Source organism: Leguminivora glycinivorella, chromosome 12 (assembly GCF_023078275.1).
Source record: "Leguminivora glycinivorella isolate SPB_JAAS2020 chromosome 12, LegGlyc_1.1, whole genome shotgun sequence".
In the NCBI taxonomy this organism is placed as follows: Eukaryota; Metazoa; Arthropoda; class Insecta; order Lepidoptera; family Tortricidae; genus Leguminivora; species Leguminivora glycinivorella.
In genome coordinates, this window is record NC_062982.1 from 13057687 (window position 1) to 13074131 (window position 16445).

General features: G+C 34.5%; 1 protein-coding gene across 1 annotated transcript; it reads left to right on the forward strand.

Annotated features, from left to right (window-relative positions):
• The first annotated feature begins 486 nt into the window (after positions 1-486).
• LOC125231603 lies at positions 487-11772 on the forward strand. The gene is made up of 3 exons (XM_048137060.1): positions 487-532; positions 9529-9714; positions 11661-11772. Exons 1-3 carry the CDS (start codon positions 521-523, stop codon positions 11727-11729), a joined length of 267 nt encoding a protein of 88 aa, XP_047993017.1. The 5' UTR covers positions 487-520; the 3' UTR covers positions 11730-11772.
• Positions 11773-16445: the final 4673 nt, after the last annotated feature.

The window sequence follows — 16445 nt, forward strand, 5'->3', positions numbered from 1 at the left end:
ATAGTTTGATGGTTTTATAGTCAGTATTTTGGTTGTGTTGTTGTAGTGAATTTTTTTTTGTTTTATTTGGTGGCCAAATTTGTTTAAAAAGTTTTGTGCCTTGAAACCTTCGCAGTGCTCAAGATTCCACTTTTTGAACCTTCTGCTTGCACTGGTATCAATATTGGCACGTGCGGTTAAACAAGAACTTTGTCCCCTTGTAAAACAAATAACTATTGAAAAAACGAAACTCTTAAAAAATGTGGCATTGAACAGAACATGGAATAAGTATATTAAAAATTACAAGACAATGCGTTACAATGGCTGTCTTAGCAAAATTATAGTTTTTCAGTTGATCTTTTCTGCCAACGCTACGTATCCAGCCTTCGGCTGATACAAATGACCTAGGCCCAGGAGGTAGGGCTAGACTCGGCCGAACATGTGTCTAGGCAGTATATAAGCTGCCCGGCTCCGGCCCTAAGCACATTCGTCACATATCTCCTTCTTCACCTCTACAAGACACCCCAACTCACCCTTCAAAATGTACAAGCTGGTAAGACCATTTTTGTTTTTCAAAATAAATAAGAAAGTTCTAAAAAAGTTGCATTTTAGATGAAGATTCTCTTTGTAGTTTTTTTTTTATAATTTTAAAATTAAGTATACCTATTTCACCAACCCTTTGCATAAAATATTGTCAACACAAAATTTCCAGAACTATTATTAAGAATCAATTTTTGGTAGTCCCAAAAATCCTACTACGGTATGGAATAAGCCGTTCGTTTTGTAAATTCTAGCTTCATTGATTATTTAATATTTCATCATGCCCCCGTATTCAGTACTCTATCACCAACTAATTAGTACTCATAACTTCCTATCGTTCAGATTATTATGTTTTTCTGTTTTACATTAATAAGGTACCAAAGACAAAAAGACGTAGTTGTAGAAAAGAGTCAACCTATTAGGTACGTCACGAGAGACATTTACGGCTAATTTTCTCCTTCCTTGTCAGGTAAAAATAGCCTTATTATTGGACAGCTTCCAATTAGGGACAACCAGAGTATTCTGATTGATTTAAGTGTACTAGAGACTATAACCAATGTCCAAGAGTCCTAGTGAAGATGCTATCTCTCTTTATCGCTATCTGTATTTGTGCGATAGAACCAGTTGCGTATCGTTCGCCGCGGAGCGTCAACGATTGCAATGATGCAACGATAAGCATTGAAAAAATAACAATTACTCATTATTTCTCAGAAAAAAAAACTGTTTTGATGACGATGATGCCGTTATCGGACATAATCTAACTGTCCTCGTTGATAGAAAAAGTAACTAGTAACTCGTTGCAAAAAAGTACTTTTTTAGAAAAAAAAAAAATATTTTTATTTTAAGTGCCAGTTTCACGAATAACATTTAGTTTTTATGTGAAAATACATCCAAAAAAAGCAAAAAAATACACAAAAAAATTTTTTTTCGCGAAATTTGCTTGACGTCATATAACATTTTATCTTTACTTTGAACTCAGTAATGCGTAGTTAAAATCTTTCAGTTTGCTCATGTTACATAGTGTATAGTTAAAAGACAAAAAGTGTGAGTCGAACTCGTTGTGAGAACTCTGTGCCATCGTGAAATGTGACGTTCCACGACGAAAGGTAGTTTATGGTGGTAGGCGCTCACACATTTATACTAGTCCCGATGCAGAAGAGTTCGTCTAGTAATACAGCAATATTTTGTTTATTCTAATAACGTTTACACATGTAGGTATATCACGACCCAGTAGTGAGAATTGTAAAATTACTCTAAGAAAATGTTGTCTCAATCACGTTCTCCTCTCCTATAGCAGTTTTACATGCATAGGCTTTAAGATGTTTTTAGTTTATTAGCAGAACTTAGTTACTTTCCTCGGGCCGCCTTACATCAGTCATGTAACTCATGTATTATAATACCCATCGATAAAAGATAAAATAAAAATCTTCATTTTCTTCCTTTCAGTATCAATGATATTTCTTGTATTTAGATTTAGTTATTGAACAATTAAATACTGCCATAAAAAATAAACTAGATTAGTATTAGCATTAAACATTAATAATTTTTGAACTAAGACATTATTTTTTACAAAAAGGAGAACCTCAAAAAATGGTCTGACTAGACGAAAACATATGCATCGGGGCTAGTACACCAACACCCATTACGAATGCGATACTGACGCGATGTAAGCGCCAGCCGTTACTTTCTTCGCGGAGTGTCACAAGTTTTCAATATTTGCCTTGAGTTTCGCTCTCGTTTAAGCAGGTTTTTATTATTATTACATACTGTCATCCCCTTTTTGACCCCCTTAAGGGACAAATATCCAAAAACGCTTAAATAACATTTTTTCTAATCTTATTTATTTAACTAACTTTCAAATTCCTAGCTCTAATTAAAATTTGACTCCCATATGATTTTTTTAACTCCTTTTAAGAGGGTTATCTTACGGGTATATTTTTTCAAAATCGCTCTTTACCTGTTATAGATATTATATATACATATATATATATATACGTACAACTTAGTGTGCAAATTTTTTAGCATTTGTAGTTTTCTGCGTTAGTGAATTAGTCAGTCAGTCAGTCAGGACACTTGCATTTTACTTAATATAGATGATATTATGCATATTTTATATTTACTCGTATAATATAGATGTTCGTGTCCGTATCGTGGTAAAAGACTCCTTGTCACCAACCAGCGTCCCCTGTTACTGTACACGTATACAACAGCAAGGAGGTGAAAAAAGTGGTCTTATCGCTAAAAACCAATCTCTTCTAGGCAACCTTAGGTACCTATAGCCAAACTATTTTGATATTATATCTAAAAACAATATACCTATTTCTATGCACAATATGTTTTAATTCGCTTTGTTATTAAAAAAAGATACTTCTCTTCAAAAACAGACCCAGAAGTCAATGTCCCCATTATAAGGCAGCCGAAAGATTAAATTCTCAAAATGGTCAAATTAAAGGTTAAGTGCCTCCTTGGTGGAACACTCAATGCACTTGAGACCCGTGTAATATTTCAAGCAATTTTGTATATAGGTTAAAATTTCATGGTAGTAATATTCACATTCTAAACTTATTAGGAGTCTAGATCAAAATCTAAAGTTTGCATACAAATCCAAAAAAAAAACAGAACAATACAGTTCCATAATAATTATGGAATAACAATTATTGTTATTGTAAGTGTAACATTGGTCATCTTTAGAATTGCCATTTGGAATTTAAGATTTCAATGCCTGTGTTTCTTTTTTTTTGTCATCACTGGACTATAATTTTTAACCGACTTCAAAAAAGGAGGAGGTTCTCAATTCGACTGAATTTTCGTTTTTTTATGCATGTATTTAAACGTGTCATGTGTAATTTTATAATATTTCTTTTTTTTTTTTACTGATTTCCTAACTGACACAATCACTTAATTTTGCACCATATAATCATAAAAAGCCAATTTAAAAATAATTGTGAAAAATACCTGCGGTCACTCAACTTATAAATTCGTCCTAAACAAACTGGACCACTCTTCACAGGTCTTCGCGGGAAATGATGTTAGTTAAACCACCTAGCTATTTTTATCATGGTTCAGAAACAATGTGGTATAGAAGTAAGTAGGTATTAAGTGCGAATTTATTATTTTTATAACAACATAATGTAAAATACCCTATAATGGACGGTGATGCCATTATGGACAAAAAACACAAATCCTTAAAAATAAGTATCTAAAATTAGTTTCTAAAAACTGATGGCAATGTACCATAAACTAGAGTTGTAGAGCTGTTTCATTTTGAAGTTTCAATTAATTCGGTTATTTCTGAAGGATTTGGCGACAGGATAGAAGTCACCAGTTTACTGAAAAAAATATCAAGACGAATTCTTAGTAATGTTGCTAAGAGAGTTGACTTCATGTATAAAATAATAAAAAAATAATCCTCGGTGTAAACTTGAATAAGTTTTACTTACTGCATTAAGCATGAGATAAGGTATAAAACATACTAGTTTGTTGCTCCGAAGATATAAAGAAATAGCGTTATTTTGCGAGTGTCCATTACTGAAACCGAAAAACTGCGTACCTCCTATGATGGACAAGGAACAATTTACAAAATCAAAATTTGCAAGAAACAATCGTATGTTAAAAAAACCCAAACTAATTTTATTTATGGTGTATAAAATTGACTCATTGAGTATCAGTTGGCTTTGAAAGTAAAATTTTAAACTTATTTCACTGTCCATAATGGGGGATCCATTACTGGAGAACTGCCGTCCATAATTGGAGAAAAAACACCTACTTTTAATTTGTTAACTATGAAGAAACCAATAGGAGTATCCATTCTGCAATACGCTTAAAATGTAAACGAAGGATAGGACATTCAAGATTTAACACGCTCAGCGGTAGAATTTTTACATTTATCAGTGAAATATCAAAAACAGGCGAAAATTTTTCTTAAACTGTCCATGATAACCCTATCATGGACAGTTTAAGAAAAATTTTCGCCTGTTACCTTACCTTAGTACTTGTAGTAAGTACTTGTTGTCATGAGATATTTTCTGCTCTAAATTAGAAGCTTTTGAACTGTTAATGTTTTCCTTTTATTTGTTTTTAATTATCGCTCAGTATAATAAAAGTTAGTAGGTACCTACTTACTTTTGTTTCATTTATAAATATTTTTGGTAACTGAGACAATGATATTTCTAGTTTACTTTGAGGGTTGGAAGGTTGCTTCCATAAAAACTAGTTTCTATGCCAGATTAGTTGCCAAGCGGGCCCCAAGCTTCTATGTGAAGAAAACAATGATAAAATGATCTTTCATTTCATAAAAACCCCAAAAACTTCTTTAACACATGTTGTTTTAAGTAGTGACTACTAATAAAACTTACTTCACGATCTTCTAGTCTGTTTTATATGTGTCTGTAACGTAAGTACTATGTTGTTTCCTTTATTGAGGGATGCAGAAATAGTTATTTGTTATAAAAGGGTGCAAACTTGTATTTTAACGTCGAGTGAGGAATTAAAGTACGAGTAAGTGAAAGAATTGTATAGGTTGGAGAATAGAATCCTGAACTTGGAGAGTTTTTCAACAGACGAGAAGTAAAATACATTTGCACCCGTGTGTAACACAAACTTTTACCCGCATCCGAGCGTCTACATATAACGCAATTAATAAATTATGTAACCTTAGAGTCTGTAGTCTAAAGGAAGCAAAAGTATTACTCTGGAACTTTTTGCATTCACAGAAATATGCTGAGACAGAAGATTTCGTAGCTTCAACCCTCTAGTTTCAACTTGAGCCTTAGTTGTATAAATTGAACTTTTAAGTTGTTTTCTTTAAAATTGTAACTAATTCAGTAACACTATGTAAAATGGTTCCCCGCGACACAGGCACAGCCTAGTGCGGAGACCCCTGGAAATGCAGAAACCTAACTCTGATAATAAACTTTCTTTCTTTCTTTCTTCTTCTTCTTCACTATAGCTAAGAAAAGTACAGCGCAAAAAACGCGTCTATCACTGCTTCCAGTAGTTCCACAGTTAAATCATCTTAATTAAGTACTAGATTCACCCGCTTTTATCAATAGTAAAGCAGAAAATTTGACTATATTCAAGGTCAAATTACTTTATATCCACTAGTGGATAAAATGCGTTTTTACCCTCTGGCATTAAAGGATAAAACACGTGTTTCCGAGCTAGTGAGGGGAAAATAGTATTTGTAATGTATGCTGTATTGATAGTGGTTTTTTATTTTATTTTACTTTTAAATTCATAATATTTTAAATGATCTATCCTAAGAAAATCATTATATATTGAATCATGCCCACACATAAAGTAACAACCGTATTCCGGAATGCAAGTTGACATTTATTCTGATACACATATTTAACCACTTTTATGAAAGAGCGGCCTCGATTCGCAATTCCTGCCCAGCTTGCATACAAAGGACGCGTAATGTAATGTCGCTGTTACAATCACGAACACACGCATAATATTCAAATCAGTAGACGTCACTCATGCGACGTGCCGAACTTAAGCCGGATTAAGGCCATATGGTAGGATTTGTAGCTACTTAGATATCCGTGAAAAGAAAAACATTTTTAGGGTTCCGTAGTCAACTAGGAACCCTTATAGTTTCGCCATGTCTGTCTGTCTGTCCGTCCGTCCGTCCGCGGATAATCTCAGTGACCGTTGGAACCCTACACTGAGCGTGGCCCGACACGCTCTTGGCCGGTTTTTAGGGTTCCGTACCAAAAAGGTACAACAGGAACCCTTATGGTGCGACTCTGTCCGTCTGTCTGTCCGTCTGTCACATTCCTAAATATCTCGAGGACTACTAATGCTATCAACTTGAAATTTGGAATAGTTGTGCACATTGTAAACCTCTACAAATAGAAAGTATAATTTTTTTAAATATATTAATTTTAATTGTAGAAAATGGCCAAAATGAAAGGGGGGCAAACTGTAAATTTCAAGTTACTAGGTCAAGTGGGGTATCGTTGGAAAGAGCTCAAATTGAACGTAAATAAGCTATTTTTTATAATTTTTTTGTTGTGGAAAAAAAAATAATTTTGAAGGAAAATGTAAAAAAAAATACCGTTCCCCCCCCTTATCTCCGAAGTTTACCAACGAAAAATTATGAAAATTTTAGTAAACATTGGTTTTATGCTGTATATTACAGGAAAAATATAATCATGTTTGTATTTTGAATACTTTTTTTTTAATTCACAAAAAACTTTTCAGATTTTTACTTTCAATTTACCCACCCTTGCGGATGTATATCGTACTTCAAATTAATACGAGGTGTTACGTAAACCATCTTCTGTCCAAGAAAGTAAAAACTGTTTAAATCGGTTAACATTATAAAGAATTATCCCTGAAAAACCAGGTCGCGCAAATTAGTTAGCAAATTGACCGGGAGATGGCGCTATACACTACAATACTCATTAGTGCCTATACTTTTGTCTTCTAGTCAAGTCATTAGAGTTATATGAAAATATGAGACTATTTTTACTAGGTAGTTTGAAAGAAAGTTTGTACGGAACCCTCGGTGGGCGAGTCCGACTCGCACTTGGCCGGTTTTTTTTATTTAAGTAAACGGAATAGCTATTGTACCTATAAAAAAAAAGCTACGATGACGTTATTTTTTTCCTTATTTTTTATTTAAGAAAGAAACAGATGGAAAACTTTTCTTGTAAGTTTATCATTAATAAAAAAAAATGATAAAAATTATAGTGAGATAAATCACGAAAACCACAATATGGGTACTTACGGTCAAGGATTCTAAATGTTGAGACAAATATAATTATGTCACAATACTTTTGTGATTTCATAGTTAAGCTTTGACGTGTCCAGGATAAAATGAACTAGAAGTGGATCAACAATTAAAGTCCGTGACCTTACGTACATACGTAATTTTGATTACGTATTCTTCTTAATTCGTGGGGGGATTATTCCGACGACGTCTAACGCAGTCAAATGCAGATGGCAGCACTAATCCTATCAAAATCAGGTAAATCGGGCCTTGGCCTTGTCTCATAGGTATATTATTATGTAGGTATGTATGTATGATGTAAATATTTCTTACAAGATGTAGGTAATTCCACATTCAACTGTAACAAATTGTATGACTGTCTTATGCATGCAATATGTATATCTAAAGCTCTGTACACGATCAAACAGCAATTAATAATAAGACAAAGCCACTCGTACACGGACAGGGCCAACATTCGCGCACGCGACCAATGCGTGATTGTTCAGACCGGTCTCGTTAGAAAGGCACTGGATCTAGATTAGATAGGCCCACACCCGTGTCCTTTGCTGCCTAAAGGGCGTTCGTAGGACGTGGTGACAAATCCAATGACGTGGCTAATAACATAGCCACTACATTGTCGCGCTACGTTAGACAAAAGCATCTGGTATTCATTGATCCATGAATAAATTTCCTCTGACGTCGCTGACTCAGCCTAAGGGAACAGCTATTAGATAAAACTTAAATCACGACCTTCTAAATAGTTTCAAACCCGAACTAACGTGAACCATTTCATATAAATATTGCGTAGCAATACCCCATATTTTATGACATATTTTCCTTTTGCCACGTGCTTGATGTAGGTTAGCGTGTAATAGAAATATAAGATGTCAATAGAAACATCCCCCGTTTTATTTTGTATCACGCGTGTCAAAGCCGTTAAATAATTGTTTACGTATAAATAAAACACGTGTATGTTCAATGTTAATTTTTTTGGCGTCTGCATGAGGGCGTCTTATTATTGAAAAATTATCATCATAGCCTTTTTCACGAGCTACTTAGGTATTATGAAACCATGAAATTCCGGTTATGACGAATATTTTTAGGTTTGTGCAAATTATATGTACTCATATCCGTACAGTACCTAGGTACTTAAAATATCTTTTATAGAAAATTTTGTGATACACTATACATGCATGTAGCTTGCATAACTGGCATGCCAGCCGCGTACAATGGAAAATGGAATGATATGCATGTATTTTGTACGCGACTGGCATGTGCAAGCTCCCGTAGCTTGTATATTGCAGGCTTAATCCTACATGTATTCCCTTAGACGCAGCGCAACGCTTCACCTGAAAACCAAAGTCTAACTAATAGCAATCACAGACTTGATTAAATTAAGAGCTGGAAATCTTAATATTACAGAAATGAATCTAACTGATTTCATTGATGAATAGTCACATGTAAGATCTGAATGTAAATGCGTAATACGATGACAGCTCCTAATTTTCTTATTCTTTCTAAGTTATAGAAGGGAAATTGAATGGAAGGAGAGGAAGGGGAAGGCCAAGAAAGAGTTATATGAGCCAAGTAAAGGAACATGTAAGGGCCGTGTCGAACCAGGACACTAAAAGGCTGGCTTCAGATCGACCAAAGTGGAGACAACTTCATCAAGCTGCACCGACAAGAGCCCTGCTCTTAATTTGAATTTCTATGTTATATTAATTTTCCTTCATCTTCGTCATCACACTCTTAGAAGAGATGTATGTGGTCGTCACATCATCAGAGGTGGTAGCAGTCTTAACAAGTTGACGGCCATTCCTCTTGTGATGTAGCTCTCCTAGTGCAATCGTGAAACGGGGCTTCGATTTTCCCCTGTACCACAAGTCATTCAATAAAAGCGTCTTCTCGACGTATGACATGTCCGTAGAAAGTGAGAATACGACAGTGGACAATGGAACAAAGACGCCGGTTATATAATACCTACTAAAGTTACTAAAGTCCTTTTCACCACCCCAACTGGTAAGGGCTCTCTTTGCTATTCGAAAACAGATAGCAAAATTTCATTTTATCTAAAAGAGTGCAAAATAATTTCATACAAATTTTAACTTGATGTAGCTGGGCTGGTAGATTTTACCTATAAATGATGATTTTGAACCATATTGAACAAATTGATGGATTTGATTTAGTTTGATGTTTTATAGTCAGTTTTGCGATTGCTCGGGTATCAATATAGGCACATGCGGTTAAACAACAACTTTGCCCCCTTGTAAAACAAATAACTATTTCTCCAGGTTGTGTTCGCTGCCCTCCTCGCCGTGGCCGCTGCCGCGCCTAGCCCGTTGGGCGAAGACGTACATCTAGGCGTCGCATCACCGTACGGGGCCCCCGTGGCGTCAGTCTGGGGCCATGGGTTCGCTCCGGCCCACATCATTAAGACCGCCGTGCCCGTCGCCACATCCTATGCCAACACTGTGAGAGTAAGTACGATTGTCAAATAAATACATAGGTACAACTAATAAAATTCAAACTTTTTATTTTTCTAGAATACACGTATATACATGATAGGTCTTAAAACTAGAAAAGCGTCAATGTATTCGACCAATAGGCTCGAATTTGACCAATAGGCAAAAAAAAAAAACTTAAACAGACTAAATTGAAATGATAAAATGTCAACATATATAAAGTGATATTTCTAAGGCATCCAGAAACAAACCTACGTATGTGGTAACATGACACAATAGATTGTATCTTACTTCAACACCAGAGCGATATACCTATGGATTCGCATCAGTGTGTTTCCTGTATTAGTACTTATGAAAATAGTAAAATGAACCCATACCTATATAAAAAAAAAAAACAATTTTGACATCTTAGCCGGAATACATCACAACATTAATTGTTTTAATCGTAATTTACCTAATTAATAATATCTGTTATTTTTACGCCATCAGTATGTCAAGCTATCATTTATAATTATATAATTAAAGTAATTCGCTTACCAACCGAAGGACAAAACATCAGAAAATTAACGCTAAGACGATAACAAAATCAATCTTGTCAAAAGGTCGACAAAACAGGAGAAAAGGCCGAATTCAGAAACAAAACGAAATAATAACAATTAATCATGCTTTAAAGAAAGCAAGTTTGTGGATGCAAATATTAATGCAAATTTAAAAGTGGAAAATGTCTGCCCTGGGTGAGACTTGAACTCACGGCCTCTCCAGAAGCCGTGAGTTCAAGTCTCACCCAGGGCAGACATTTTCCACTTTTAAATTTATTCTAAGCCTAGTGGCATCGATTGCAGACGTTTCTGCTAATCAGAAAGTTAAAATATTAATGCAGTTTTAAATCTAAGTATAATTAGGTACCTAGTGTATGTTTTATTAGGCGAAAGATGTTGTTTAACCGCTCGTGTTAAAATTGATACCCGTGTGGATATATGTATTTTTTTACATAAATGCCAACGCTATTTCAAAAAGAAAATTAAGATTGTGATTAAGAAAACCATACAAGCTCATGTGGTAAAAAAATAACAAAATTCAATCACCCCAGACGATGATAAGTAGAGCTAACCTTGAAGTAGGCCGATCCAATCTGAACCACTTATCCTGTAAGTAAAGAGTTCTTTTGTTTTTGCGACAAGCGGCCCTGGCATTTTAGTTCAGTCTGCAAACTTGACCATCCACTTTTGAACAACATTTACTTAAAATAAAACCATTAAGTTTATAGTGCCAGTGACGCCTTAAGATAAGCGTCACAACGCTTCGTTACATGTCCTTGTTGCTTATGTCATGTGATAAGTAGATTCTTATACTTAACTGGGAGGGCCTAGACCTAAGAAGGTCCTGGGTGTAATAAGGGCTATAATTTAAGCGATGGGAAATGAGTGCCATGACAAGTACCTCGTCATCGAAATAGACCACTCGCCCTTTATAATGAATACAGTTATAACTAGGAGTGTAGACCTCAAGTCCAGTTTCCTGCAATATTGTCATATTAGGGCAGAATAATAAGTTTTTTGCAAATAAATCATTTTTGGCACAAGCTTTTATCGCCGACTGTAAAAACAGAGTTCTTATGACCTTTCTGCTCCATCATCAGATCAGCTCCATGACACCATAATATTGCATTGTCATGTGATTTACATATGAATGCAAAATTTCAGCTCAGTCGGAAACCGGGAATCGGGTCAAATTTAGCTTCTACGTTTTGACGCACACTAACATAACAAGGCAAGTTGAATAAAAGCTTGTAAATAGGTGATTGCGCATCGACTTGTATGCATTCTACCCCAAATGGTGGGAATACACCAATAACAGTTCGAGTTGAGAACAATAGGAGAGGCTTTCACCTAGCAGTGAGACACTAAGATATGATAAATAAAAAAACATATTTACTTAAATTTATAATGTTCTTGTTTCAGCTCGCCAGCCCATACGCCGCCGTGGCGCATGCGCCCGTTCTGGCGTCCCCCTACGCGCACGGCTTTTAAACGCGCCAAACGCCACACGCCACACGCCAGACGCCAAACGCCAAATGCCCGGCCACACCACCCGGCCAACCGTGCAACAGTCAACATCGCATATTTAATTTATTAGTGCTAAGCAAATTTTGAATGTCGAAAAGAAGTCTGTTTTTCAGGAAAGCTGTATTGTTGTTAATAAATTCAACTTTTTGGTTTTTATCTCAGAGTGTTATTTGAGGTTATCCAAAATACCTATTCGTTATCAATATGGCTGAAAAAAGTGAAAAATTTATTTAAATACAATTAGGTAGATACTTTTAAGTACGCAAACGAACAAACTTACACTAAATAAAAAATAAACGTATTCATTAGATTTAGGCACATATCAGCCACAGAACTCCATTTCCACCAGCTTAGTATGGTTTATTACGTCTAAGAAAACATTTCTTCTCAAAAATATAAATTAACTAACTCCAGTTCCTAACAGAACAGATCTTTTTTGAGGTCCTGGCACTGGCACTAAAATGAACGCGTAGAAACTCTAAAAATCACCGATCATTTCATCTAGTAACCTAAAATTCATTTCAACTTAGTAATTAAATAACAAAAAAGAACAAATCTGAATAAGGCTAGAACTTTAAAGTAGTAAGATCAGTCTCTAGTTAGGTAATTTAATTATACGCTGTAGTAGTCATACTTGTTATGGAGAATTTTTGGCCAAAAGCTGCACTTTTGGATGGAAGCAAGCCGCTTTGCATGGTGATAGTAGACATCATAGTAAACGATTTTTTCCGAGGATATCGAAATTTCATCCCTTAGGAAACCGAGCGTAGCGAGGTGTTTTATGAAAATGAAAAAAATTCTATCTTTTTATTGTATCGTCCGATTTTGACAAAACGTATCTCAAATGAAAGGTATTGCTTTATGTAATTTAAAAAAAAATTGAAACAAAAATTATTATAAAAAAAGTAAGAAAAAAATTAAAAAAAGTAAATTTACGTCTCGCACTGAATAACTTCAAAGAATGACAGACAAAATGTACAATGTCGATATATAAGTTTTTTTTTAATCAAAGACAGATAAATTCATAGTTGAAAACTAAAGACCGCATCGAAATCGGAAGTTGCCAAAGTTGGGAAAATTTGCTTTATATGGCCACTTTGAAATTCCTTTGCCAGAAAGTCAGAAATAATATATTTTTCTTACACAGAAAAGTACATAGTGACAGTAGAACTCAAAATAAAATAAAAAATTCCGAGGATATCATAATTTCATCCCTTAGGACGACGAGCGTAGCGAGGTCTGTTACGAAAACCGAAAAAAAAATCTATTTTTTTGTACGTCGTCCGATTTTGACAAAACATATTTCAATTGAAAGGTATTGATTTATGTAACTTAAAAAAAAATATAAAAAAAAATTGGGGAAAAAATGTAAGATTAAAAAGAAAACTTAAATTTTCGTATCACACTGAATAACTGCAAAAAATGGTAGACACGATGTATAGATTCATGATTATAAACTAAAAACCGAATCGAAATCGGATCAGTAGTTTTTAAGATACGAGTTGTCAAAGTTGACCTAGTTTGTTTATAATGGTCGCTTATAAATTCCTTAGCTAGAAAGTCAGAAACATTATATTTTTCTTACAGTTAGAAGTATGCATTGGTAATAGACATCATAATAAACAATTTTTTACGAGGATATAAAAATTTCGTCTCTTAGAAAGCTGAGCGTAGCGAGGTCTGTTACGAAAAACAAAAAAAAAACAGTTTTTTTTATTGGATCGTCTTTCTAAGGGTTTCTAAGGGATGAAATTTTTATATCCTTGGATATAATCTTTTAATATGATGTCTATTACTAATGCATACTTATAACTGTAAGAAAAATATAATGTTTCTGACTTTCTAGCTAAGGAATTTATAAGCGACCATATAAAGAAACTAAGCCAACTTTGACAACTCGTATCTTAAAAACTACTCGATATTATACATCGTGTCTACCGTTTTTTGCAGTTATTCAGTGTGATACGAAAATTTAAGTTTTTTTTTTTAATCTTACATTTTTTCCCCAATTTTTTTCAATATTTTTTTTTTAAGTTATATAAAGCAATACCTTTCAATTGAAATATGTTTTGTCAAAATCGGACGACGTACAAAAAAATTTTATTTTTTTTTCGGTTTTCGTAACAGACCTCGCTACGCTCGTCGTCCTAAGGGATGAAATTATGATATCCTCGGAATTTTTTATTTTATTTTGAGTTCTACTGTCACTATGTACTTTTCTGTGTAAGAAAAATATATTATTTCTGACTTTCTGGCAAAGGAATTTCAAAGTGGCCATATAAAGCAAATTTTCCCAACTTTGGCAACTTGTATCTTAAAAAATGCTAATCCGATTTCGATGCGGTCTTTAGTTTTCAACTATGAATTTATCTGTCTTTGATTTAAAAAAACTCATATATCGACATTGTACATTTCGTCTGTCATTCTTTGAAGTTATTCAGTGCGAGACGTAAATTTACTTTTTTTATTTTTTTTCTTACTTTTTTTATAATAGTTTTTTTTCTTCAATTTTTTTTTAAATTACATAAAGCAATACCTTTCATTTGAGATACGTTTTGTCAAAATCGGACGATACAATAAAAAGATAGAATTTTTTTCTATTTCATAAAACACCTCGCTACGCTCGGCTTCCTAAGGGATGAAATTTCGATATCCTCGGAAAAAATCGTTTACTAAGACGTCTACTATCACCATGCAAAGCGGCTTGCTTCCATCTAAAAGTGCAGCTTTTTTTTCATAACTAGTATGACTATAGTAAATTATCTTCACTACCTACAAAGCTTAATAAAGCCGTCTTGACGTAGAATTTAAAGTACTAGTTGGTATGTCGATAATTCGTGTCAGTATATCGAAATCCAGCGAGTAAATGTGAAATAAAAGAATATCGGACGCGAGAACTGGCGTACTCGTAGATAAACTTTCCGTATATGGTGGCTGGATTCCGCATGCCACTGCAGGTTGTCAGTATGTTGGTGTTATACATTTATTTCATATAGAGTGGTAAATATGATGGTGGATGGCGACAACGGTAGTGGAAGTCCTAAGAAAAGATGGTTGGAATGTATGAACAATGATATGAGAGTGAAAGGTATTAGTATGGAAATGACGGCTGATAGAGAGGAATGGAGGAGGAAGATCTGCTGCGCCGAGCCCAAATAATGGGAAGAGGGCAAGAGAATGATGAATGATGCTGACGAGAGTGGTCATTGCATTGCAAGAGTATGTCAACTGAGTATAGGACTTATTAAAGCAAAATATTTTATTATATTTGTCTAATAAAAATTTTCAACAACACGTTTTAATCCAAACATATATGTATGAAACTCAAAAATTTTCAGAACAGTTTTGCAAGGCGACTGACAATTTTTCGCCGATTTCGCCGGATGATACCATGTCAGTTAAAATCATACATTAACAGCCGAGCTCAGCTATCGCCCGGCGAACAGAATAGTTAGTAGGTCCCTTAATAACATTCGAGTATAAGTAAATCTTGAAAGTAGTGAATTACTTTGGAAACATATACTTTTTCAGTACAGATGGTGCTTCTTTTACGCACTAGTGCGAGAAGTGGATCATTTCTTGTCAGGTCGAAACTTCGGAGGGCCATCTATTCAATCATTCTGAAAAACGTTGTATGATACACATGCGAAAAGGAAATTCGTAACTCGTGTTGATTTACTTTATCGCCCGTCGTTTCGAAATTCCTTTTTTACGCACTTGTATTGTAATGTGCTATTAATTTAAACTCCACTTACTTTTAGAATATTAGTGTTGGTATTAACAACTCCATACCGAAACCAGCCTACGTCCAACTGGCGCAGTACGAAAGTGTACTCAAGGCCGCTCCGCTTATACCTTACAATTTCGCCGTAATAAACTGGCCGCAAAAAATCCTTAATGACAGCTTGCAGTGGATTCATTCGACTTGGTTTAACATTATTGAGTCTTATGATTTGACGCGCAGGATAGAGAAAAATGGCTATCAATGGAGGAGGCCTTTACCCACCATAGGGATTCATAATAAAACTAACTGTAAATAGAAACACGTGTAATGTATTAGTTAAACAAATGAATAAAGGGCTTTTTTTTATGATTTGACGCCCAGATTTATTAGATATATTAGATTATATGAAATCCTAGTCCTAGGACGATTACACTGGGTAATGGAAACAAAGCATAATGAATGAGGCTCGTATAATGGAGACCAATGTAGCCATTGGAACTAGAAAATTAAATCGAAATGGTCATGCATGTCTTTGCTTGTCAAAAATACTGCAGAATCGTACCACTGGCGCTTCGAATTACTTCCCCGGCAGCTTACACGACATTCGAGTTTTTTAAACTGCTCGCTCTTATTTACGTTATCGGCTTTGCGCTATTTATGGGTTTCCTTGATAGAACCCGGCGGTTGGAAAATATTACCTATTCGTATGGAAGAATACACCATGCTCGTTCTAAAAATAAATACCTATGCCAATTTTAAATTACGTACTACGTACTTAATGTACGAACATAATCATATTCATGTTTGTGCTACGCGTATTATTTAGTAAAAAATAAATATGAATGCAAAGACATAAGTTGTATTTAATTAAATTATTATAAATACTAAGTATTGAATGAAATTTTATTCAGTTCACGGGCATAATTATTATAAAAACCTCCTAGATAATTTTCAAG